The 27089-nt window shown below is 39.6% G+C and overlaps 1 protein-coding gene across 1 annotated transcript; it reads right to left on the bottom strand.

Moving 5' to 3' along the window:
• Positions 1 to 380: 380 nt before the first annotated feature.
• On the bottom strand, positions 381 to 19552 carry ENDOU (endonuclease, poly(U) specific). The gene is made up of 9 exons (XM_060763816.2): positions 19404 to 19552; positions 14211 to 14345; positions 11050 to 11073; positions 9960 to 10125; positions 9113 to 9315; positions 7141 to 7254; positions 5194 to 5300; positions 2640 to 2782; positions 381 to 771 (listed from the first exon to the last, which is right to left on the bottom strand). Exons 1-9 carry the CDS (start codon positions 19477 to 19479, stop codon positions 657 to 659), a joined length of 1083 nt encoding a protein of 360 aa, XP_060619799.2. The 5' UTR covers positions 19480 to 19552; the 3' UTR covers positions 381 to 656.
• Between the last annotated feature and the right edge of the window lie 7537 nt (positions 19553 to 27089).

Raw genomic sequence — 27089 nt, 5'->3', positions numbered from 1 at the left:
GCACTGTTAATCGGGTATCTTCATGGTTGTTCTTCTTAATGGGACAAGATTTCCCTTTGGCCCCATCTACACTGCTATATAATCTAATTTCTGAATCCAGATCATCTGCTTTAAACTGGATTATGCAGCAGTGTAGATCTAGCTTATGTCTCTTTGTCATCTTTACCTTTTTGAATTTCTGGCAACAGAGTATAATACTTTTAAAATCATTTTTGTTTGCCTTATCAAAAATATTTTGGATTTTTTTTTCCTGACATGTCTTGGAAGTTTTGTTTAATTGGGAATTTCTATTTGATCTCAAATTTTCACTTTGGATAAAAGCATTTCCCTCCTCCTCATTTGACTTTCTGTTATTTGATCTTCTATTAAAATTGTTTACACACAATTTAGTCAAGCATGGATGTCATTTGTGCAGAATGGAGTATGATGTAAATCATTCCACGGTCACCATAAAGACTCAAGGGGTCACAGACCTCCAGTCTCAGCATCCTGTGGCAGACTCCCCATGACTTGGGCAAACAAATATTAATGCAGTCCTGAATGATCAGAGAAGAGGCCCATTTCAGAGCATCTGCTGGTGGAGATGAGAGTACAGTTGGAGTCGCATGGATTGCAGCCAATATTTCAGGATGTTTCACCCACAGGATCTTGCCATCTCATGGGGATGCCACATAAGCTGTGGCTATGTACCTCTTCCCATTGCCATAAGGAGACTTATCCCAAGTATGTGTCTGGATCTCCAGATTATGGCCCCCAATTTTCAGGTGACACCTGGGGAAAATGAAAGGGACATGTTATAATCTCTTCCTTTCAGGGTTGGAAAGCCCTTGCCCTTCCAGGTATTTTAGGCTTCAGTTCTATTCAGATTCACCCAACATGACTAATGATGGAGGGAAACAGTTCAAAGAATGTTTAGAGTGCCAACATTTCCTCATACTATTCCTACCAAGCCTATCTTTCAAATCATAATTCAAATCATAATTCCAAACTGGGAAAATACTAATCTGAATCCAGCCAATTTTTACAAACTGCTATGTTGTCATAATCACACATTTTCTTTCTCTCAAAAAAATAATTTAAAGGTGGTTCCAGCCTTATGAATATTTTCCAGGTCACAGCTCAAAGCATCTTTGAAAAGTAGATGAACCAGATTGCCTTGGGCTGTGATCTGAACAGTCATAAAAACAAATCAAAGCCTATGAACAGAAGCACAACATGATTAGGCATGTTGGGATGTTTAGCATACCTAAGCCACTTGCCTCATATTCTCTCCCAAATTCCTAGGCTGAATTTTAATAATCTTTTTCTTTTGACCATCTGTCATCTGATATGATAAAAAAAGTTTTAGTCTCCACCTTTTCTCCAGAAGTGGAGGGAGGGTGGAGGAAGTACTTTGTACAGCACACTGTAAGAGTATAAGAGCTTCAAGATACAGCCATGGCGATAGTGTAGTGTGTTAAGAAATATTTTAGATGGAAGATAGGTGTATTAATGGTATAAATCACAACAAATGGAGTCTTCCAATGCAATATGCCACTGAATCATCTGAGGATAGGAACCAACACAAAAATGTGAAGACTTCTAATTTTATGCTGTTAAACTACATTAGTTGGGACATGTGTTTTCTCAAGTACTGTTGGTCTGTAGTGTCTAACGCTGTCCAGAATTGGAATCCCGAAATGGTTGAGAGGTGGTGGTTACAAATTGCTGTAGTAAAATAATTTAATTTTGACTCAGTAGGAAAGTTCTGATTGTTTTATTCAGAACCTGCTATACTATTGATATACATCACAGAAGTAGAATAATGAAAAGACTAAGGGCCAATATTTTTAATGTATTTTATTGCTTTTTAAATGTATTTTTATTGCTCTTGGCCTGTGTTTGTTAATTGTTGTGCTCTAACTGTTTCGTTGTTGGTATCTAATGATTGCCAAGTGTAAGCCGTCCTGAGTCCCCCTTCGAGGGTTGAGAAGGACGGGATACAAATGCTCCAAATAATAGATAAGATAGTGACATCTTTGGCCCATTCCCTGTTTGGATATCAGCCAGTACGCCAATGCCTTAGAAATAGTTTTCTAAGATCTACAGAGAGACTCGCAGGAACATCTCAACAAGTGAGAATCCAAAAGTGGCAGGCTAAAACCTGGTGCCTCAAGCCATGGCTGATACTGAATGAGAGACTCCCTCCTGGGCACACAGAAGACTGGGCGACTTGGAAGCACTGAACAGACCATGCTCTGGTATAACGAGATGCAGAACCAACCTTAAGAAATGGAGCTACAAAGTGGAGTCCATGACATGCGAGTGCGAAGAAGAGCAAACCACAGACCACCAATTACAATGTAGTCTGAGCCCTGCTACAAGCACAATGGAGGACCTTCTTATAGCAACACCAGAGGTACCCCAAGTAGCCAGGTCCTAATCAAAGAACATTTAGTATACTGCCAAGTTTTTAAACTTTGTTTTTGTTTTTAAATACATTACAAGTGTACCCTGTTCACTTCTGACACAATAAAAAATAAACAGAAGTAAAAGGTTCCAAAACTGTCTGTGGGTCTCTATCTTATTATTCTTAACACTGCAGCATCCTTTCCTTTTCACTGCAGGGCAAAGTTGTTTGCCTATAGCATCATACTTACTTTTTCCCAGGCCTGGCAATGAAAGACAGCGAATAGAGGGCAAATTCGAATTCAGGACTACTTCCAATGAAAGCTGTGCCGACTTCCTTGAAAAATCCATCCCAACTGAATTGCATACCCAGGACATCTGGATACGAAGTCCACTAAATTAGGGAGAGAAGAAGGAAAAGAGAATTCACCAAAATATTTAGGAGGTCTGGTATAAGATATTTCCAAATGAAATATTTCCAAAGTAAAAAATAGATACCTTATAAGACTTAATCATAAAGCACAAAATAGGGGCATGATATGCACTTCTGGTCCATGAGACTAATCTAATGCAAAAGGGCCATGCAGGAAAAGCACAATCAAAGCATTCCTGACAGATGGTAATCTACGCTCTGCTTACTAAATCCCTTTCTACATTGCCATGTAATCCAGATTAACGAAGCAGATAACCCACATCATCTGCTTTGAACTGGATTATTAGTCTACACTGCTATATAATCCAGTTCAAAGCAGATAATTTGGATATTAAATAGCAATGCATAAGGACCCATAGCCTCCTGGATCCCTTTCACATGGATTGTTTTCAAACCAGGTGTCACCCATCACTGTAGACTAAAGGCCCTTCCACACTACCATATAACCCAGAATATCAAGGCAGAAAACCCACAATATCTGCTTTGAACTGGAATCTCTGTGTCAACACTGCCTTATATCCCAGTTCAAAGCAGATAATGTGGGATTTTATTCAGCTGGGTGGGAGGGCCAAAGGGCCCTTCCACACAGCCCTATATCCCTGAATATCAAGGCAGTAAATCCCACATTATCTGACTCCGGACTCATATAACCCAGTTCAAAGCAGATATTGTGGGATTTTCTTCCTTGGTATTCTGGGATATAGAGCTGTGCAGAAGGGGCCTCAAGAAGAGAGCCAGGTCATTTGGAGATGGTAGGGATTGCTTTTTTAAAAACTTCACTCCTCCAAGCTAAGCCACATGGAAAGGAATGAAGAATGAATCTCTCTGCATTCTTGACTAGATCCTGGAAATGTCAGCTGAAAGTCTGTTTATCATCAAACCCGTTTCCTTTGATTGCTTGAAAACCAAGCCATGGCAGGTAACAGGGCTACATATATATAACTGAAATTACCCTGCCCATGAAACATTGTTGGGAGTGAATAAGGGAGAAATTGGCTTCCTCATTCAGTTCCCCACTCCTGGTTTACACCCTGATGATCATCGGAAGATTATGAAAACTTCTGATGATAGATAGATAATAGCATGCCAGCCCCACCTCTAGCTTCTTTCACAAGGCACATCATATGATGAATTAGGGCCCTTGCATACAGCCCTATATCACAAGGCAGTGTGGATTCAGATAACCCAGCTCAAAGCAGATATTGTGGGATTTTCTGCCTTAATATTCTGGGATGTAGGGCTGTGTGGAAAGGCCCTAAGTCCCTGTATTCTCAGTATCTTCTCTGTGTTTACTTTTGAGATTTATCAGTTATGGGAGCTGGGCTGTCTCTTTTATATTGCATATCTCAGTGTTTGCAACCAACTCTCACTTTCTGTCTCCAGAGCATGACTAAATGTAGACTCCATGGCTTCAGCACCAGTCATACAGCATTTGCTTCTAGACTGAAGAAGAATTCTGGAGAATTTGGCTTTGAGTATCTTACATATCAAAAACCAAAATTATCCCATGGAAAAGGTTTGACCAGTTTTCCCATGCCATGTGAGCACTATGCAGCCCACCCACATGCAGAGTTGTGACATAACATAACATAAGCCAATACCACAACATGCAATGTCACAAGCGTGTTGGTTTATTTACTTATTTATTTACATATTAGATATTCTATATCTTTCTCCTGGACTGGGATCCAAGGCAGCTTCCAAAATTACAAGAAAATTAAATTAGAAGAGCATTTTATAAAACTTTAAAATGATGAAACAACAATATTTTATAAATCATAGTTTAAACAGTTAAAAAGACTAGGTTCTTGTGGGTTTTTTTGGGCTATAGGGCCATGTTCTAGAGGCATTTCTCCTGATGTTTCGCCTGCATCTATGGCAAGCATCCTCAGAGGTAGTGAGGATGCTTGCCATAGATGCAGGCGAAACGTCAGGAGAAATGCCTCTAGAACATGGCCCTATAGCCCGAAAAAACCCACAAGAACCTAGTGATCCCAGCCATGAAAGTCTTCGACAATACAGTTAAAAAGACATTTATGCCAGAAGTAATTTGGCACACACGAAGCAATAAAAACAAGTTAGATTTCAGTTATGCCTTACCACTAACTGCCACTAGAGGGCAGAGTTAGGAAATCTGTTGTGGTGAGCAGTTTCAAATGAAAACCAATTTTAAGCCCATTGCTCTTTGTATATTATATAGATTACAACAAGGAGCATTCGTAACATGTAACAAAGGTCTTTGTGACAGAATGTCATTTCATTACAATTTTCTTAGAATTCAGCAACACATAATTGACTGATTTCATTTTATGTGTCACCCAAATCTGATAAATATGTACTTATATATCCAAAATTGCATTATTTATACTCACCGGGCCATCATAATTGTAACTCAAATAGTTAATAACACCCTCTTTCTCCAAAAGATAAAAACGAATCCAGTTGTGGAATCCAGATACCTTTCCTTTCTTGACTTCACCTAAATAGGAAAAAATGTGTCTGATTAGGAATCCATATACAGTAAGCCATATCACTACATGTGCATTTTTCATATGTCACCAGTAACAAATGAATAGGAAGGAAGGTATTGTGGTGCATTAACACATCAGGAAAATATATATTATACTTTTGCACTACAATTAGGGTCGCCAGACCAAAACCTGAGAGGGCTCCTGTACCTTTAATAGTGTATAGAAGAGAAAATTTCAGTAAATCTTGTCTGACTAGGGACACCTATTGAAATTCCCTCTTCCATATTCCCACCACTATAAGGCTAACTTCAGGTTTCAGTCTGGCAAAACTAATAATACTGATTCAATTATGTCTGTTTAGAATTTTAACTGTAAGAAACATTTTGGTTCCCACACCTGTGAAAGCTAAAGTGTAAATAAAGGAATACATTGGTTTAAAAAGAGGAAGGGGAGAATGTGAAAGGTGGAGTGAAAGTGTTCTTTAAACCATATGGTTACCTTAGCAAACCATTACCCTTCCCAATTAAAAAAACACAAATACATTGGGTTCTGGCCCGACCTATCTAAACGGTTCTGGCCCGACCTATCTGTCCGAACGCATCACCCCTTATGAACCAGTTAGGACATTAAGATCGTCCGGGGAGGCCCTGCTCTCGATCCCGCCAGCCTCACAAGCATGGCTGGCGGGGACGAGAGACAGGGCCTTCTCAGTGGTGGCCCCTCGGCTGTGGAACGCCCTTCCCGCAGACGTTAGATTGGCTCCCTCCCTGCTGGTGTTCAGGAGAAGAGTGAAGACCTGGCTCTTTGAACAGGCGTTCAATTAAGCAGTGCAATCAATTGACTGAGTTTGGAACTGGAATAATGGACAAGGAGATCGGATTATGACTTTATTGATGAGACGTAATGGATTAGTTATTTAGATGTATTGATGTTGTGTTGATTTACTGATGTACTGTTGTATTGTTTTAACTGCTTTAGTGACTGTTTAACTGTTAATGCTAATGCTATGCACTTTGTATATTGACCTGTTGTAAACCGCACTGAGTCGCCTACGGGCTGAGATAGTGCGGTATACAAATAAAGTAAATAAATAAATAAATAATAATGCAGATTAAAGAAATTGCTCCTGAAAATAAGAATTAAAAATGCAACTGTATGCCAATCTGTTTTAGTGAGACTGATCAATTCTATTTTGACAATAGCGGATGTTTCCACATGGCCTGCATTGCTTGCTGAGACCTGTCATTTGTGCAAAGTTAGAAATGCTGTGACCGTAATATTATGTACCAGGCCCTGATAACATCCTCTTAAGAACAAACAAATGCTGACTACATTCTGTGACTACATCCTTATACATCAGATAAGGATTACTACATATGTAATAGATATTGCTCACACACACTTTGTCTGAACTTCTGTAAAATACCGATACTTGAAACAAGCTTTATCCTCAACCAGAGCTCTGAGGCCCCTTCCACACAACTATATAAAACCCACATTGAACTGGATTATATGGCAGCTTGGAATCAGATAATCCAGTTCAAAGCAGATATTTTGGATTATCTGCCAAGATATTATGGGTTATATGGCTATGTGGAAGGGCCCTGAGTATGTTGGAGTGAGAGCAATGCTGGGATTTGGCCAATTCTCCACCCAAAGTTGTTGTTTGTTGTCTGTTTGGCTTCCTGCACAGTTCCAGAAAGAATAGAACAAGTGTGGAGGTGATGTCAACTAGTGAAACCCAAGGAGCTCTACATCTACAAATAATGCTTGTAAATAAGCACAAAGAACACTTTCTACTCAAAGCAGAGCTTTATAGTGTGTATTCACTTGCTTTTCAGAGTATACCTAGGAAGATGTGCTCAAAGCCACTGGAATCACCCTCATCATTTCCTCTAGAGTAAAGACCAAACCACATCTTCTTCAGATCAGCAACAAAATCTGACTCAGTGTCATAACGATCTGGGAGAGAGGTTGGAGAGAAATACACAGAAAAAAATATTTTTTAATTAAAAGAAAGAATGCAGACTCACAACTTTTTTGTTAGAAGAGTTTTGATGTTCTGCTTTGCTGGATTATTATGAAACTGGCTGTGTTGTACAAAGATGTGTGCAGCAAGAAAAAATTGCACCTTGAAAAAAGTGATCATATTTGCAACGTAATTATAGAATATCATACTATATTCTGTTCCAAAAAGTCCACAGAATTTTGCTCAGAATAAGCCTCAGATTGCAAAGATTCTTATCCATTATTCAAGAATTCTTCTTGACACAGTTCTAATCATATTTATTTATTCATTCATTTGTTTGTTTGTTAATGCATTTATATACCACTTTTCTCACCCCGGGTGGACTCAAAGTGGTTCACGACATTATCAATGGCAAAATTCAATGCCTCACATGTATAAAAACATCACATGTCAAATCAACAATATATGACAATAGATAAAAAATATTAAAACTATAGAACTATAAAACAAGAATCTCAGACACAATATAAAACATTTTTCATTATTTTTTTTGAATATTTTCAGTTTTTCCCCCCACTTCCAACCTTTACTGGCATTCTCTTCACACCAATATACTTTGAAAATTATACATGGCCATGTAGACCCTTTGCTGCTGTTTCTCATCCAGTATCCACTTAGAAGGACATCAGTGCTGCGATACCTAATCATTGGAGTATTGTACTGCGATACCTAATCAATGTTGATAATAATTTGACCTCTCAGATGTTTGGTCTACAACTCTCAAAATCCTTTTTCATTGACCAAGTTGTGTGTAGGTTAGGAACAACAGACCAGTGGAGGAATGGTTTCCCCACATGTGCTTTCAATATCTAAATGAATGGCAAGTGCTATAACTGTAGTAGGAGAACATAAGTTAGGGTCACCATCAGGCATGTAGCCAGGTGGGGGGGCTTGAGGGGCTTCAGCCCCCCCCCCCCGAAATTCTCATGATGGTTCGCGAAAAGGCCTTATTGGTGCATTATTTAAACTGTTATGTTTATTCATATCATGATCTGATCACCATACTCAATATATCCCATATGCATGGGGGTATTGGGGTAATGATACAAAAGGTTTGCTAGGGTAGACCCTCTTTCACTCAGATTCAGCCCCCCCCGAAACTCACCCCCCCTGAAATCCCCCTGAAAAAAAATCAGCCCCCCCCCCCCGAAACGAAATCCTGGCTATGGGCCTGGTCACCATATTTTGAAAAGCAGAAAAGAGGACACATTTTCCCAACTGACTATTTCAAACGGCCAATCACTATGACCATTCTTAGTAGGATGAGGTGAAGCAGGAACAGCAGCAAAGATTTTGAAAATCTCCAGGAATACATATTAGGTCCTTTAAAAGAGGACATGTCCTGGAAAAAGAACACAGAATCATGGAATTGGAAGAGACCAAAGGGCCATCCAGTCTAACCCTCTGCCATGCAGGAGTACATAATATAGTGTATGTGTTCAGTTAACAAAGTATTCGGGTGTTGTATGAAAAGAAGATCGTCTTTTCCTATTCTAAAGTGAAGGACTATTACCTTTTCTGAGTATCCCACAGTTTTCGTCCAAGCTTGGAAAAGTTTTTGGACTACAAATTCCAGAAATTTATGCTGAATGTGAGAATCTGAGAGTTGTAGCCCAAAAATGAACTTTTCCAGCCTCCAACACTTCCTCACATAAGTCTGGTCTTACTACATTCATAACGTTATAATTTTAAACATTATTGCTTTCAATCAAGATAAGCAAAACGGCAGAGATCCATTTGCATTTTAAAGAATTAAAATGGTATAGATCTCAATATGAAGGAATTACTTACTTTTGCTATGAAGGAAGCTGTAAAGTTCTTTCATGACTTTGGTCTTCATGATTTCCTGGAGGAAATTGTCCTGCTCTTTTAGCTGATCTGCTGTGAATTCTTCTCCAGTCCCAACCTTTCTATGATAATTATTCAGGAGCTTAATAAAACTGGCATATGTTGGCTTAGAGAAGAGCTTCTCTTGATTGACATACTTGAAGAGCCTGCAATTGATTATTTAAAAATCCCAGTTAATTTTTTTATTTTTAAATATTTTTTACAATTTTTCCTCTTTTTTCTTTTCAATAAACTTTTTTCTTTCTTTCTTTCTTTCTTTCTTTCTTTCTTTCTTTCTTTCTTTCTTTTTTACCCCATTTTTTTCACCTTTCCTTCCCCTCAGCCCTTCCATTCCAATCTCCATTAGTAGGAAAACCTCCATACCCCTTTAACCATAGTTAGCTTCTTCCTTTTTCCTACCCATTAAATATTCCTACCACCCCCCCATTCTCCCCCTCCCATTTTCTCCCTCTTTTTTATTTTTCCTTTTTCTTTGCTTTTTCCCTAAAAATTCAATAAAAATTACTTTTAAAAAATCCCAGTTATACGGGTGTCCTTTCTCTTTATAGACTGTTATTCCACTTCACTTTCCATTTCACTTTCTGTTGCACACAGATCAAATGGGACATCTCCCCCAAGATAAGGTGTAAAGAAAATTTACAAATTTCCTCCCCTTCAATGAGAATGCTAACCAACCCCATCCCATTTATCTGAAGAATGTACATTCATATAGAGAACTGTACAGACTGACTTTGTAATTTTCAGACTCTACCTCTAAGAAAATACATTGCATTTGTGCGAAGAAACTCACGGTTCTGGGGACTCATCTTCTTGATCTTTAGTATTTGAAGCTAGATGCTGTTTGTTAAGGATGATGTCGGACTCCTCTGCTCTGTTGGAGTCACTTTGGTAAAGTTGCTCAGACACTCGTTGCAGTTCCTCATTGGTAATTGCATCATCACTGCTGGAAAACCCATCTTGGAAGGAAACAATTATTGCAGCATGAAGACATGATGTTACAAATGTGTAATCTATCTAGTGTGGGATAAATCCCATCTAATCCTGGAATTTGGGTGGCTCAATGAGAATAGATACCATACTAGCATGATTAGTAGAGAACAGAATATAAAGAGATCATATGTTTGCAATACAGACAGATCCATAGTTTGATATCTGTTGTGTCTCAACTGCTCATTGATAAGAGTTACAATTGTTAATGAACACAGTCAGAGAATCTCAATTATATGTCACTGAATACCAAAGTCGGGATTGTCTGTGCTATGTTTCTGATTTCTATGTATGGTTATAAAAGTTGAACAGTGAAGAAAGCAGATAAAAAAGAATCAACTTATCTAAAATATGGTGTTCTATAAAAACCATGGACAAATGTATACAAACAAAAAACAAATAAATGGTTTCTAAGGGAAGATTGAGTTGGTAGTCAAGGGTGATTCCGGGGTTCACCTGATCCTGCACTAGGTAGCTACTCCGTCTGACTCCTTTTCAGGTTCAAACCATCTTAAATAGGTTTTAGGTCAAACAAATTGGGTTTTGTTACAACCCAGTTCTCTGAGCTATGTCTCATTTTTCCATGCTTCATCACCAATTCCAAAATGTATATGAAACCCAAACTGAAAATCCATTCTTATTGTTAGTAGTGAAAATTATTTCATTTGGCTTCAGGAGTATGGTAGCTGATTGTTTAGTATATCTCCTTGTCATTATCTCTGGTCAAACTGTGAGAGAATTAACTTTCGCGTGTACCTGCCTCTATTGCCGGCATCTTCTTCTGCTGCAGGAGGGAGCAATCCCACCAATATATGAAGTCAGTTAATGGGGGACCCTACTTAGTGCCCATGTCGTGTTATATATTTCATCTAAAAAGTGACAAAAGTACTCACCTTTTTCTTTATTCTCTGTATTACCTGTAAAAGAAGGGAGAAATAGGTTTATGGAAACCTTAACATCTCAATATTGTTTGGGCTTTGCAAAAGAAATGATCACTTCTAGAAACATTTACATAGTGATTAGATTGTTCATTTAACAGCAGGCAAAAACCTTTTTATTCAGTCAGGCTTTTAAGAAGAAGAATTTAAAGAACATGTCAGGGGCTGCTGTGGCTTTATATGGTTTTTTTTTAAAAAAATAATCTAAATTATTTTTTTACTCCTAATGATGTTCTAAAATTTGTATATTGTATATTTAAATTGTATTGTGATGCTGTTAATGTTAGCCACCTTGAGTCTCCTTATGGAGAGAAATAGTGGGATATAAATAAATATAGAATCATAGAATCGTAGAGTTGGAAGAGACCGCATGGGCCATCCAGTCCAACTCCCCTGCCAAGAAGCAGGAAAATCACATTCAAAGCAAATGATAATAATAACACAACAACAACAGGTTTTTTGGAAAGTACTTCCCAAGTGGTGAAAAACAACAACACCACCAACAACAGCAGCTTTTTGGAAAGAAAAACAAATGATTGGTATTAGAAGACAGCCATGGGCTTTGCAAGACTGCTAGTTCATGCATCTCTAAGTGAGTCCCCTTGTGGGAGACAAAACAGATTATTTTGAAGGGAATGTGTGTTCCACATGACTTCTGATGTGCCCTTTGGTGAACCCGAGAAGAACCCTATCTGATGATCCAATGAAGCAGACATGAATTTTCAAGCTCCACATATTTTAAAATCATGGATCACATCATTCCAAATGCTTATCCAGAACAGTAAGTCAATTATTTTTCAAAATGGAAAGGATTTCTACAGCTTCAAGCTTGTTCTTTGTATCCTTGTGATACTTACCTGGACTACTATTAAACACATAAGTGAAAGAGATTTTGTTTCATTTTGCCCCTGTTTTCTGACACTCTTGCTTATCAGATGCATTTTAATGGTGACTGACCCCAGAAGTAGAAACTGTGCATTTAGTGTTGGGTGAAAATGTCACAAGAATTATTTTGAAAACATTGTAATTTAAAAAAAACACTTCAGTATCAAGATGACTGATGCATTTTGCCTGTTAGAAGAGATCCTTGCTCAAGCAGTGAAAGGCATCTGCCTGTCATTGCATATGACTTCCCACGCATTTTGCATACTTTGATGTGTGATTCATCACTGGAAAATAGACAGGGTTAACTTGGAAGTCTGGTTGCTGGGGCATGCATTTCTGAAGCAATATGAATTGAAAGTCATTCTATAGGGTAAACATGTGAGGAGCAATATTACAGAGGGAGAATAAACCTACTTCAAATGCTAGTGAATAAATATGAACCAGATTAATCCCCACTTCAGAGAGAATATCTTTTCTCCGGAGTCACCCTCATTCCTAACTCCAGCAAACATCATATAGTAGCTAGAATACTTGACAAGGACTGAAAAGAACCAGGATCAACTCTGGTTTGGAAATAATTTTTCAAAAATATTTTAAAAGAATTAGAAATGTCTTGAACTGGAGTTTAACATTTTATTTTAGGCAGAAAAAGTATTTTCTCTGCTGGAACCATATTTTCTGCCTTGAAAATAATATCTCTGCAGATTTTCTATGCAGAAAATGCCGTTTCTTACACAAAGGTGCCACAATGAAAATTTTGAGCAGAATACACCCAAGCTGACTAATTTCTGAAAACTGTAATTCTCAAAAAGTTTCTCAGAGTGGGGGGTAAAATGCTAAAATTACTTATTTTTGGCGGGGGGGGGGGGAGGTGAAATTAACTCTCTTTCTCCACACACACCTATCAGTTAGACAAGTGACTTTGAGCTAATCTTTATTTATTTTTCAACCTAACTGAAATAAGGATTAAAACTCTTTGGCTCTTTGGGTTCCTTTGTGAAAAAGACTGATAGAAATCAGGTATTGAGCAGTTCATTTCCGAGTTCAGAATGTAAAACTTTGCCCTTGTTGATGTTGTGCAAGAAGCCTCCATCTGCCTTACTGATGCTGCTGTTTAGACTCAATCATTCAGGTCAAAAGTTTTAACTAAGGGGCCTTCTTGTTTATAAACAGCAATGACCATATGAGATGCTAATTGCTCCAGAGGCACAGTAGGCAAATAAAGAACTTTGTTCAACTATATTAGCCACAACTTTGAGTCCAATTAAATATAGGTGTGGTCTGCCCTTGCCAGGATTGCCAAACTGAAAACTGAAAAAATGCAGCTGTATATCTTGTGGTTGTGGAGAATAAGGAATTGTAGTAGATGTTGCTGGTGTGCAGCTAGGTAATAAGCAGCACCTTCTGAAATTCCTTCTTCTTAAAAGCACAGAAGCTCACTCCAGTTTTCAATCTGACAATGCTCCAATGAAGTATAGATGCTGACAAATGGGGATCAAGATGGTGGAAAATGTGGGTAGATCACACATCTGCATGCACAGTCCTATTTCCCTCTGAAACAAGGGTGGCTGGTGGTCCCTATGTCAGAAGGATGATGGGCTTCTCTAGATTTTAGTCCAAATTTTAAAGGAGCTATCTAAAGTTACTGAATCTATTTAAGAAGAATGTTTAGTTTTGAAATTTGGAGTTAAAGCCAGACCAAATATATCACCCCACTGATAAGGAACTCAGCACTTGCCACTGCTCTGGGGCCAAATACAAAACTACCCCCTTGCCCCATGTAATCCCACTAGGGATAAGGAACCACACCATCTGCCAATTCCCAAGACCCCAAATTAAATTAGTATCACAGGCTTGAATCTGGGGAGCACCGTGAGCTTCCACTGTCAGCCCCAACTTTTGTCAACCTAGCAGTTTGAGGGAAGGTAATGGCACTCCATGCAGTCATACTGGCCACGTGACCTTGGAGGTGACTATGGACAATGCTGGCTCTTCGGCTTAGAAACGGAGATGAGCACCAACTCCTAGTTGGACACAACTGGACTTAATGCCAGGGGACAACCTTTTCCTTTACCTTTCATTTCATTTCACACATTTTGATTGGGAGTATTATTCCTGAGCTACATCACCTTTTTGGAATAGTGGAGATTCTGGTGATAGTCAGGTCTGGTCCATATCATTATCTACCCAAACACACACCAGCAAAGAGATGCATACATATACTCACTCACCTTGTCCACAATAGCTCTGATAGTCATCACAGCAGTTTTGATACGTTTCACATTGATTATTGCAATGGCAAACATCCTTGGAGTTATATTTCTCATTGCAACGTCCTTTGCAGGAGTCAGCGGGACCATATAAGGCTAAAAATTGAGGCAGGAGAAGAAAGGTTAGTAGTTGTGGAAGGCAAACATCTCCCTGTATTGAGAGTTGAAACATAAAGCACCATCAGAAAGTTTAGGAATAACAGTGGACCATACTTTTCAACATTTCAGAGCTGAAAACTGGGATATGTGCGGCAAAGCAATATCTAGTGGCATTACTGGGCGATCGGGGAGTGGCACCACCACAGGGGGTTGACACCAATCTTGGGATTGTGCTGGTACCTTCAGTTACAGTTGTCTCACTGTATTAGTATCAGCGAGCAAAATATATCTTCCAGAAGGGACTTTTTCCTTATCCCACTCCCTCAAATGTGTTTTGTGGGGACATGGAGAGAGCCTTCTTGGTAGCTGCCCTAGGCTTTGGAACATCTCCTCTGTTGTCTTTCCACAGGCAGGCAAAGTCCTTTTTGTTTAAGCAGGCCTTCAGCTTTGTCTGACAAGGATAGAGTAGTATGTAACTGGGTGTGTTGCTATTATATGCATAAGTGTTTTATGGGAATCCTTTTAAATAATGTTTTTAAAATATGCTAGTGTGTTATTTGGATGCATTATTTATCACTCTTGCCAAAGTCATCTCTAGCAATCAGACGGACATGGTCTGATCTGTGATGCCTGCTCAATGTGGTAACTATTTATGATCAATTAAGTATCTCTCCTGCACAAATGGGTCAGCATCATGTCAAAGCTGTTAAACCAGAAGAGAAGTACATAAGCAAGCAGCAAGAAATTAAATAAGCAACATAATTGCAACTGATGCACTTCTGCTTGTCTCTCAGACATATAGCAAACCACCTTATTCCAGATGACACTGGATCCCTCTTTTTAGTGCAGTGGTTCTCAACCTTCCTAATGCTACAACCCCATAATACAGTTCGTCATGTTGTGGTGACCCCCAACCATAAAATTATTTTTATTGCTACTTCATAACTATAATTTTGCTACAGTTATGAATCGGAATGTAAATATCTAATATGCAGGATGTATTTGGCACAGATACCCAAATTTGGCACAGATACCCAAATACACCCAGATTTGAATATTGGTGGCTTGAGTGAGGGGGGGGGGGGTTGACTTTGTCATTTGGGAGTTGTAATTGTTAACCTATAATCAAAGAGCATTCTGTACTTCACCAATGATGAAATTGAACCAAACTTGGCACACAGAACTCCAATGACAAACAGAGAATACTGGAAAGGTTTGGTGCACATTGACCTTGACTTTTGGAGTTGTAGTTCACTTACATCCAGAGAGCACTGTGGACTCAAACAATGATGGATCTGGACCAGATTTGGCATGAATACTCAATATGCCCAAATGTGAACACTGGTGGAATTTGGGGAAAATAGACCTTGACATTTGGGAGTTGTCGTTGCTAAGATGTATAGTTCACCTACAATCAAAGAGCATTCTGAATCCTACCAATGATAGAATTAGGCCAAACTTCCCACATAGAACCCCCATGGCCAACAGAAAATAGTATGTTTTCTCATGGTCTTTGGCAACCCCTTTGGCACCCTCCTTGAGATCCCCCAGGGGTCACAACCCCCAGGTTGAGAAATGCTGTTTTAGTGCAATAATGACTATTCTGATTGGGGGAGGGGGGTGTGGATAGAGAAAAAATCAAGACTTTCTTGTCTTGTTCTGAAATGATAACTTTGGACTCCCATAACCATAGAACTAATATCTGTGGTTGACTTAGCCTCACTCACAGAAAATGATCTCTCCGGGAATCCTAGGTTCTTTGTCTGATTTTATGATATGCTTCCCTCAAAAGTGAAACCAGGTGTCGGGATCCTATGCTTAGGACCTGCCGTGCCTTCATATTTATTATGTTTTATGCTCATGGCTTTGAAACATATCTTCCGTGCTCTAGTTTGGTAATATATTGATGTTACATACTGTACATGTTGTTATTTTGTTCTTATGCATATTTAGTTGATTAGTAAGTCTGAATTCTATCTTCACTAAACAAATGTATACATTGCTAATGGGAGTGAGAGTGCATTCTAGAAGTTGCTTATTAGAATTGTGCAACAAAGGCTGATACTGTGTGATCTTCTTAGCTAACTAGGCATTAAGAGATGAATATCAAGTCTGATTTATGAAACTGTTTTGAGAACCTGCAGATACTCAAGGTCTTTCTCATGTGAAAAGGCATGTGAGAATGAGAAAATGTTTTTATTGCTTGTCCGGTAGAAGACCATGAAAAGTATAACAGACAGGGCTTTTTGACAAATTAGGAAATATGTAGCCTGTGAAGTATTTCAAATATAAAAGTCATAAATGTTTCCAAATTTCAAAATCTGCCAGTACCAAGGATGACAGGAATGTGGTAACTTTTAATCTATTATTTCTAAATAAACCTATTTCAACTTCAAGTGAGCATATTTTTGAGACACCATCTACACTGCCACACCATCCAGTTTGAAATGGCATTACAGGCTCCCCAAGTTACAAACAAGATAGGTTCTATAAGTTTGATCTTAAGTTGAATGGCATGTAAGTCGGAACAGGTATTTTTAAAAATATAACCCCAGTCATATATCTCATAGGGGAGGGCTAACACCCCTGTGGTGTCTGGTTTGCTGTCTTTACCCCTGTTCAGAAGATTTCACCGCACTTGTGAGAATTGGATTTTGAAAAAATTGACTTTCTGTGGAAACAAGGATTGGTGAGAAATCTTCAATGGAGACACCTTTTTCCACTATAATGGTTTCAGGAGTGAATTTCATTTCTTAGAAGCAGGCCCTTAGCCAGGATTTTGATTCCAGGGGTGGGGCTGAGTTTGTTTCGGGGGGGCTGAGTCTGAGTGAAAGAGGGTCTACCCTAGCAAACCTTTTGTATCGTTACCCAAACACCCCCATGCATATGGGATATATTGAGTATGGTGATCAGATCATGATATGAATAAACATAACAGTTTAAATAATGCACCAGTAAGGCCTTTTTGCGAACCACCATGAGAATTTTGGGGGGGGGGTGAAGCCCCCCCTCCCGGCTACATGCCTGCTTAGAGGTAGATATCTCTCACTTCCTGTTGTCTCACCCCCGTTCTTAACTATGAGTCATTTGTAACTTGGGGACTGCCTGTATATGGTCCCCATAGACTCAGTGCAGTTTAATTGCATTGAACTTTATTATATGAGCCGACACTGGCCATATAATGTCATTTCAAACTGCATTATGTGGCAGTGTAGATGAGGCCTGGGACAAAAACAACCTGCATCTGACACCAGGTAATGTAGTGGTTTCTGTCATATCTTTGGTTTCAGATAACCATTATCTGGCCAGAAAAAAATACTCAAGTGATAAAGTGATACAAGGGCCTTAGGTTACATGATGCTGGAGTTAATTTAATTTTTGATAGAAATTATGAAAACATAAATAGGGACTTCTTCCTATTCAAAAGCAAATTCTGTAGTTCTAGAAATATGAGACATTGAGCCTGTTTTCTTGTGTAAGCCATTTAACCCCATCACGAGACTTTGATGTGTTACAAGCAAATATGAATCATCCTTGGCAAATATTCACACCTGCTTGGCCAATTCATCTAGTAACTGCAATGTTAAATGATGGCTAGTGTGCATCATTCATCTAAACCCAGAGAGAGAGCAGCCATATTAGCCAATTACAACATCGACTTCAATGCATTACAATAAAACCAGTTTCCCCAAGTCAGCAGCAATCTAATGGTGAGCAATCAAGTGATGCATGTGTATGAGTCTCTTTTAACAATCCAATTGTAGGTTTACTAATCTGGAAGTGAAGCCCACTGTGCTCAATGTGGCCTCTGTCCTAGTAAGTATGTTTCGGATTGTAAATGAGTAGCTCAGTCCTATTCATCTTTCACTCAAAAGTGGGACCATAGAGTTCCAATGGATTTACCAAGTAAGCATTATTATTATTATTATTATTATTATTATTATTATTATTAGCAGTAGTAGTAGTAGTAGTAGTAGTAGCGGTATCATTAGTAGTAGTAGTAGTAGTAGTAGTAGTAGCGGTATCATTTATACCCTACTTTTTCTCTGCCAAAGGAGACTCAAAGCTTTTAACATATGGATGGATGGCTTGGTGTATGTGTGTGTGTGTTCCTTTGTGGGATTAACATAACTCAAAAACCACTGGACAAATTGACACCAAATTTGGACACAATACACCTCTCAGGCCAGTGAGCGAACATCACTCATAAAAACACTGAAAAACAGAGCAGAAGAGACTTAAAAAGGAAAAACCACATATATACACACATACACAAATATATACACACACATATACACATATATGCACACACAAAACACCTATACACAGACTGGCCACAGCAACACATGGCAGGGGACAGCTAGTATAGATAGATAGATAGATAGATAGATAGATAGATAGATAGATAGCTTGGTCTTTAAAACTTTCATCTCTAAAAGCCTGCCTGAAAAAAAGGTTTTATCCTACCACTGGAAGGACAGCAGGGAGACCATTCTGGTTTCCTTAGGCAAGGAGTTCCAAAGTCATGTGGGACTAAATCTTAATTTTCCCAGTTTAGGAGTGGTTAGAGAGTTAGGATTTGGAAACCCCAAGTTTGTACTACACTGAGCTACAAAACTCACCAGGTGGCCTTGCTTCGATCACTTCCTCTTAGCTTAATGTAAATTAAAGAATTGTTTTGAGATTTGTATTCGAGGAAAACCAAGTACGCTGTCTTGAACTCATTGGAAGAAAAGTGAGCTATAATTAGAACATATATAAATAGCTGCTGTATGCCTTGAAATCAGTTCCAACATATGTGAACCCTAAGGTGAAACTATTTTTCTCTAATTACTCAGTTGGTTCTGCAAGAGTCCTTAGTCCAATACTGAAACCACTACACTATGCTGGCTCCCTCTACAACATGCTTGCATACTTCTAATTCTTTGATAAATTATACTTCAGTACATAGCAGAATCAAACAATAAAGCATCACCTGCCCTCCCTCCCTTCATCTTTTCCTTCTTCCCAAACCTGGGAGGCATCAAAAATGTAAAACCCTTCAAGACTTCTTACATCCAGAGGCCAGGCTGTAGGCAGCTTGTAGTAAGAGGAGAAATGCCCACATCTTCATTTTCCCAGTGGCATGCATGGTGAACGCTGAGAGGTGCCAATGACACTGAGTAGGATTTCATTGCTGCCTGATATAGCCGTGTTCACATGGGTGTTTCATATGGAGTAATGCAAAGGAGGAGCTTTGGGGATGGGTAGAAATAGCATGCCATCATCCAAGGAGGGAAGAGGTGTGTGCACAAATGACAACCCACACAGTCCTTGCTAAAGATACGAGTCAGAATGCTGCATGATGATCAAAATCAAATGAATAAAGGCATCAGGCAGGAAATTCTTGTTTGTTGGTGCTTGTGTGGCAATAGGTCCCTGCCTCTAGGAAAGATGTGTGCTGTGATATTGTTGTTCCTAATGGGTTTATAGCGAGGGGAAGAGGGCCAAATTGTTGCATTCAGGAACTGAATTCTGAAATAGAAATGCCACTTAATGTTTATGATCCAGGAAGTCAACCTCTGGGTTCAAAGGTTATCTCTCCACATAGTGAAAAGGAGGTTATATTTTCCTCTCCTTTTCTAATTTTTCCATTCTCAAGCTTTGTTTGCTCTGAAGAAGGTAGCATGAAAATTTTTGTATGCATCTCGACATTTTTCGCCAACTTACAAGAGTTTTCTTGTTAAAATCATTATTTGTATACAAACAGTATATTTTGTACCAAATGATATATTATAGCAGCAATAGTTTTGCATATAATTTAATGGTTTTTCTGCAAGCAACTTTTCTTGCAAAGCTCTCCCACCCCCACCTTCCAACTGCTCCTACTGTGGCCCTATCAACATTGCTGATTCAATGCAGTTGGAAGCTACCGCCTTGAGTAGCCTTCAGGCTGAGAAAGGCAAGACAGAAATATGGGAAATAAATAAATGAATAAATACCTTCAAACTGTGAGTACCAGACAACAAACTCCCACAGAAGTGTAAGAAAGAAAGCTATTAATGTTCATCAGTATTCTGTGGTTTATGTGGTTCCAGGATTTCCTACGTAATTCATCTGCACAGCCAAACCACTTTCTTCCATACTATTTAAAAGAAATTGCATTAAATAGTCAGTGTAAATGAGGCCTGAGAGCCCCTCCAAGCAGCCTCTTAATCCGAGACAAAGAAGTAGGGCAAAAAATCATGGTACCTTAAGGAAAGTCTAGACATGTGCCTCTCAGTGCTGTTTAATGCTTCCCTGGCATCCTGAAAGGCTTGGTTGTAGTGGATTTTGCAAAATGGACATGGGACATCAACCAGAAGTTTTCTTTAATTGTTTTTATTGACTCTCTGAGATGCACTGGAACTCATAAGTGCTGATGCGGCTATAAAAAAGTGTACACAAGCACTTTATCTCTCCTCACTCTCCTGCTGCCTTTACGTTTGCCCTCTTGAACCCCATTTCCATTTGGGGTCACTTACCTCTCATACTAGTGTCCACTGTTTAATTTAAATCTCCATTTAATTCAGAAATATGAGAGCAAAAGAATTCCTGGAAAGAGTTCTCATGGTAATTCCTGTTGTTTCGTGCCTCCATTTAGCCACCTGTGTGTCCATGTCTCAATTTGTTTACCTCTGTCATCAGCTGTTTAGGGATTATAAAATGAGGATTAGAGCGGTCCACATCAGACTATCGCAACCAACTCTTACGGTTATTTTGGCTGGAGGGATATGAAGTCCTCCGCAGCAGTGTATTTTTGGCCAATTGCAAATTTTAAGAAGAACTTTCATCCAATCTGGTGACCCAGAGTATGTTTTCTGTGAGCATCTTCTAGTCGCCCTCCACCTTTTCATCCCAGTTTCTCGCAGATTTGAAGACAGGAGGCGTGAGCTGGCCAAACGGCTCTTCGCAGGGCCCAGGCCCTGCCTGGGAGCACGGCTTGGCCGGCTCGCACTTCCCGCTGGGCTCAGTGGAGGTGTGAGCCAGCCAAACGGCTTCCCGCAGGGTCCAGGCCCTGCTTTTGGGCCTGGGTTGCCCAGCTTGTGCCACCCGCCGGGCTTGAAAGTGGTTTGAGCCGGGCAAGAGGCTCTTTCCAGACCTAGGTTCAACCCCTTGCCAGGATCCTCACCGAATCCAGGACTGGTCTGTCTGCCAGGTAGGTACCAATTTTCCCCAAAGCTTTCCAGTATTTTTTTGTTGTTCATGGGAGTTATCTATCCTAAGTTTGATTCAATTCCATTTTTGGTGCAGTTCAGAATGCTTTTTTATTGCAGGTGTAACTATAACTCCCAAAGGTCTTGGCCAATTTTCCCCAAAGCTCTCCAGTATTTTCTATTGTGCATGGTAGTTATCTATCCTAAGTTTGGTTCAATTCCATTTTTGGGGGAGTTCAGAATGCTCTTTTATTGCAGGTGCAACTGTCTCCCCTAAATCACTGTCAATTCCTCCTAAACTCCTCCAGTATTTTCTGTTGGTCATGGGGATTCACTGTAACAAGTGAATCCCCACTGTGGAGCCCCCGGTGGCATAGTGGGTTAAACCCCTGTGCCGGCAGGACTGAAGACCGACAGGTCGCAGGTTCAAATCCGGGGAGAGACGGATGAGCTACCTCTATCAGCTCCAGATCTTCATGCGGGGACATGAGAGAAGCCTCCCACAAGGATGATTAAAAAAACACCAATTCATCCAGGCGTCCCCTGGACAACGTCTTTGCAGACGGCCAATTTTCTCATACCAGAAGCGACTTGCAGTTTCTCAAGTCGCTCCTGACATGACAAAAAAAAAAAACTGACCAGTTTCATTCAGCTGTTTAATTTGTGGGGATCTCAGTTGTCTGTGGAAGTCAGAGCTGAATCATTTGAAGATACTGCAGGTCCCATCATCCATTGTCCGTACTCCCCAGAACATATTGTTTTTGTGATTTATCACTACTATGCTTTAATTATGTTCAGTTTGTAACAATCAAAATACATCCTGCATATCAGAGATTTACATTATGATTCATAATAGTAACAAAATTACAGTTACAAAGTAGCAATGAAAATAATTTTATGGTTGGTGGTCACCACAACATGAAGATCTGTATTTGGGGATCACGGCATTAGAAAGGTTGAGAACCACTGCCCTAAGGGGACTCAGGGCAGATCACAGTACACATACACGGCAAACATTCAGTGCCGTTTGGACAGACAGGACAGAAACAGACAGAAAGGAGATATCTTGTGTTGACATCCAGCTTTTTGGTGCCTTCGGAGTGGGTGCTGTCACTCCATCCTCTATGATAAAGGGCCATCAGGACTTCTTCCTGCTGTTTGGTTGCTGGCATTTTCTGGTCTTTTTTATGGAGTCATAAAATACTCCCCCCGCTTTTTTAGTGGCACCTAATTTCTCTACTTACAGCTCTAAACTGTTTTTGAACTGCTTAGATAAACAGTGAGCTGGGCTGACAGTCGGGTGCTCACTCCAACCTGAGCTTCGAACTGGCAATCTTTTGGTTGGTAGATCTTATTGCTGCCAGTGATGATTTACCAGCTGTTCTATAGCCCAACATCTCTTATGATAAGGGACATCTGGCAAATTTATTGAGTATGCATAAACACACAGAGACAAGAGGATTTGAGCCATTTGTCCAGTTGATATTCTTTTCCTCAGAGCACTGCATAGCGATAGTAAGAGAAAACTCTTTATGCTTGAGATGCCCTGTAAGTAACATTTGGCAAAGAGAGGCTGACACAGGTAGAGTGAATGATGGCAAACTGTAGAAGATGCTGTGACGTTACCTGGTTATTCCGGTTTGCAACTAAAGGTTGGATTGAGTCAGTCTTAACCATCAAGATTCAAATTTGGGTGTTACCAATTGCCATCATGATATATCAGTCTGAGCCATTCAAAAAGCAGTCTTCATTTTTACCCAAGGATGTGTAAGGATATATGACAGACCTGGAATTATTCTATTTGTGTCCTATACACACCACAATCCAGCAAGGTAAGAATTATGATAGCAAGTTGGTGACTTGAAAGGCACACTCACAAAATGCAGCAAAGAGTAATATATGGTATGTGGAGTAGTCTTGAATCATAGAATCATAGAGTTGGAAGAGCTTCGTGGGCCATCCAGTCCAACTCCCTACCAAGAAGCAGGAAAATCACATTTAAAGCACCCTTGACAGAAGGCCATCCAGCCTCTGTTTGAAAGCCTCCAAAGAAGGAGCCTCCTCCTCCCCCAGGGTCTATATATGAAATGACCTTGCATGTATGCCCTTTACACTTCCTCCATTTTGATATCCTTCACATTTGTAGGACCACACCTCCCACATTCTCCAACATATAATCCATGAAGATTGGATTTGCTGTATTTAATTCTACTACCTCCTTTTATCTACTTTCCCTTCCACCCTTAGCTTGCCATGGCCTTTTCCTCCTTCTGCAAACCTTGTAGTTTTGCTGCTCTTCATCACAGTTGCAATATGAACTTCTAAAGCAAGGTTGAGATGAGTGCCTTATATATATATGATGTATATATTGCTGGTGTCTCATAATTCATCACCTGTATCACTGATGAAGGGAAGATGAGGGGATTTTAGGGTGAAATCATAAAATGAAATAGAGAACTAAAACGGCCTTTCTTTTCTTTCCATTTTGTGCTCCTTGGATGGAATCACTATCAGCATAAAAATGCTCCCCATTCTGATGTCAGCAATGATATCATTATGCAGAGAGACATTGTTTCTTCAGCGTTTCATATGTTTCCTGTGGGAAGTAGTCAAACTACTGAGGTTGAGGAGGAGGAACCTTGATGAGTGATAGGAAATGGTCTGTGTTGATTTCTTGCCTCATGAAAAACACGTTTCTATGATTGCTTACTCAGGATTGTGAACCCTGTGGACTTTCAGATGTGGTGGGACTCCAGTTCCCATAACTTCTGAGAGTTGCTGGGCTGAATGGAACAGATGGGAGTTGGAGTCCAGTCACATTTGGGGAGACATGCTAGCTTCCCCTTCCCTTTCATTGGGAGGCATATTTGCTAAACTTTGATACCTGAAACCAGAGGGAGCAGTAAACTGGAAAATGCGCATTCAGCATCAGACCTGTCAGAAAGAAATAACTGTGCATTTTGTGGCTGTTATACCTGGCTTGGCTACCTGCGGTTCGCTTTTTAAAAGGTTTCCCAACTAGAAAAGTTAGTAATCTTGTGAAAGGAGCTTTTTCATTCTAATTTTAGTTTCCAATTCACTTGTTAGAAGTTATCCTGTTGACAGAATACTCAACAGAAGCTCTCCCCTTCTGTTCTATTGAAGGTTTGTGGGGGGAAAGTAGTGCTGGAGAGGGCAAAATCTCTTTCTCATTGTTAGTAGGGATATGCGATCCATTAAAGGAATGGATCAAAAGTAAATACAAAACGGAGCACTCATGCCTCTTTTCTAAAGTGTTTCTAAAGTGTACTTCTAAATTTTGTTAATATAATGAGGGTAACAAAATTTAATTACTATTTTGTTACAGTTACTATTTAATTACTATTTTGTTACTATTTTGTTACAAGGAAACTTCAGGGACTCCTTTCTCCCTAATTTCTACAGCTATTGGGGTGAAGCTTGCTACAATGGTAGAACACGTTTACCACTCTTAGCCTACCAAATCTCCGAATGTTTGCTTATCCATGGATTTTTAGGGAATTTTCAAAAGCATTTTTTAAAAAAAATATTACAAGAGCTATCTACTTGAATTTTCTATTCAATGACACAAGATAAGAGAGGATCATTCCTCCCAGCTTTCTGAAATATTCATACTTCGACTGATTTTAGGGATTTTTTTTTTAAAAAAGTTTGAAAAAAAACTTTTTAAAAAAATCCACAACATTGAATGTCTCTCATATTAACCAATAGAATAAACCAATATTAACCAATTCTACATTTTCATAGAATCCTAGAGTTGGTGGGGACTCCCAAGGGCCATCTTGTCCATCTCCCTTCTTCCAGGCAGAAAGGCACCATCAAAACTCTCTTGGCAGATGGCCATCCAGCCTCTATATTAAGCTCATATAGTGAGACAGACACTGACAAGATGTCAGCTCTGCAATAGTAATAGGCTCTGAAGGCTTCCTTGCAATGCTGATTAACTTGTTTTATAACTCAAATTAGGCTGAGACAGCAAGACAGGCACCGGCAAGGTGTCGGTTCTGCAATATTAATAGATTCCAAAAGCTTGCTTGCTATATTAATTGCTTTTTAACTCAAATTAGGCTCTGCAATATTAATAGACTCCAAAAGAAAATTCAAAATAATTTCAATTTAAAATGTAAAAAAATGCAGCTATCTGGCAAGCAGTGCACTTCCTCAGCACCAGTCCCAGACGGTGGGGCAGCCAGAACAGCTTGCTATTATTAAAAAATTAAGCTAAATTTAAACTAAAAATAATTAGGTACCGCTAAAAGGGGCTAGCCAACCACTAGCCCCTTTTCATAAGAGCCACCAGCCAACCAGCAAAACTGCATAAGTAGGAGTATAGTACCTAGATCCAGGAAAGTCATGCTGCCCCTCTATTCTGCCTTGGTCAGGCCACACCTGGAAGACTATGTCCAATTCTGGGCACTGCAGTTGAAGGAAGATGTTGACAAACTGGAATGTGTCCAGAGGAGCGTGACTAAAATGATAAATGGTCTGGAGAACAAGCCCTATGAGGAGCGGCTTAAAGAGCTGGGCATGTTTAGCCTGAAGAAGAGAAGGCTGAGAGGAGACATGCCATAAATATGTGAGGGGAAGTAACAGGGAGGAGGGAGCAAGCTTGTTTTCTGATGTCCTGGAGACTAGGACACAGAACAATGGCTCCAAACTACTGGAAAGAAGATTCCATCTGAACATTAGGAAGAACTTCCTGTGAGAGCTGTTCAGCTGTGGAACTCTCCACCCTGGAATGTGGTGGAGGCTCCTTCTCTGGAGGCTTTTAAACAGAGGCTGGATGGCCATATGCTGGGGTTGCTTTGAATGCGATTTTCCTGCTTCTTGGCAATGGGTTGGACTGGATGGCCCACTAAGTCTTTTCCAATTCCATGATTCTGTGATTCTTCATCCAAGCTTGAGCCTCTGGTGCAGTTCATGTTGTCAATGTGTCATATCCTTCTCTTTGTATACTGAGGGAGAAGGTAAGTAGAAACAGCACCTTTGCCCAAAGGATGGGGGCAAGGGGAGAGATAGTGGAAGATGACATCCTTCTCTATGTTATCCCAGCACAGCATCAAGACAGATACCACGAGATCCTAAGGGTTCTCACCATATACATGTTTAGGATTGACTTAAATTAAGCCAGTACAGGTATTTTCAGTATGGAGATGGTAATGTATTTTGTTGACATGCAGACATTAAGGACAAAGAGAGTCTGGAAAACAGAAGAGCCACCCTTAATTCAGCAGATGGAAGGGATTCAAAACCAAACTTTCTTGTGAAGTTCTCAATGTCTTTTTATTTGTGTGGGCTCACTTACCTGTTTTGTTTTCTCTCACATTCATTGTCTAATAAATGACATGTTCTTTTCATCTACCTTGGTGTTTCTCAAACTCTGGTCCTACAGATATTTGGGACTTCCAACTACCAGACTTCCTGACCATTGGCCATTCCAGTTGAGACATCTGGGAATTGAATTCCGAAACATCTAAAGAATTATACATTGAGAGCAAATGGATACAATCAATGAAGGAAGTTTCACATTTTGAAATTAAAAACACTG

The sequence above is a fragment of the Anolis sagrei genome, chromosome 2 (assembly GCF_037176765.1).
Source record: "Anolis sagrei isolate rAnoSag1 chromosome 2, rAnoSag1.mat, whole genome shotgun sequence".
Taxonomy (NCBI): Eukaryota; Metazoa; Chordata; class Lepidosauria; order Squamata; family Dactyloidae; genus Anolis; species Anolis sagrei.
The sequence above is the reverse complement of the archived record's forward strand: the minus strand, read 5'-3'. Positions and strand labels throughout refer to the sequence as shown.

Bases quoted from the DNA above. Each gene is read 5' to 3' on its own strand.
- ENDOU (XM_060763816.2), bottom strand. From the start codon at position 19,479: ATGCATGCCACTGGGAAAATGAAGATGTGGGCATTTCTCCTCTTACTA. The intron at 11,074-14,210 runs GTGAGTGAGTAT...CTTCTTTTACAG, and splicing joins TCAGAGCTATTGTGGACAAG to GTAATACAGAGAATAAAGAA. The intron at 9,316-9,959 runs GTGAGTTTCTTC...AATCAATTGCAG, and splicing joins GAAGATGAGTCCCCAGAACC to GCTCTTCAAGTATGTCAATC.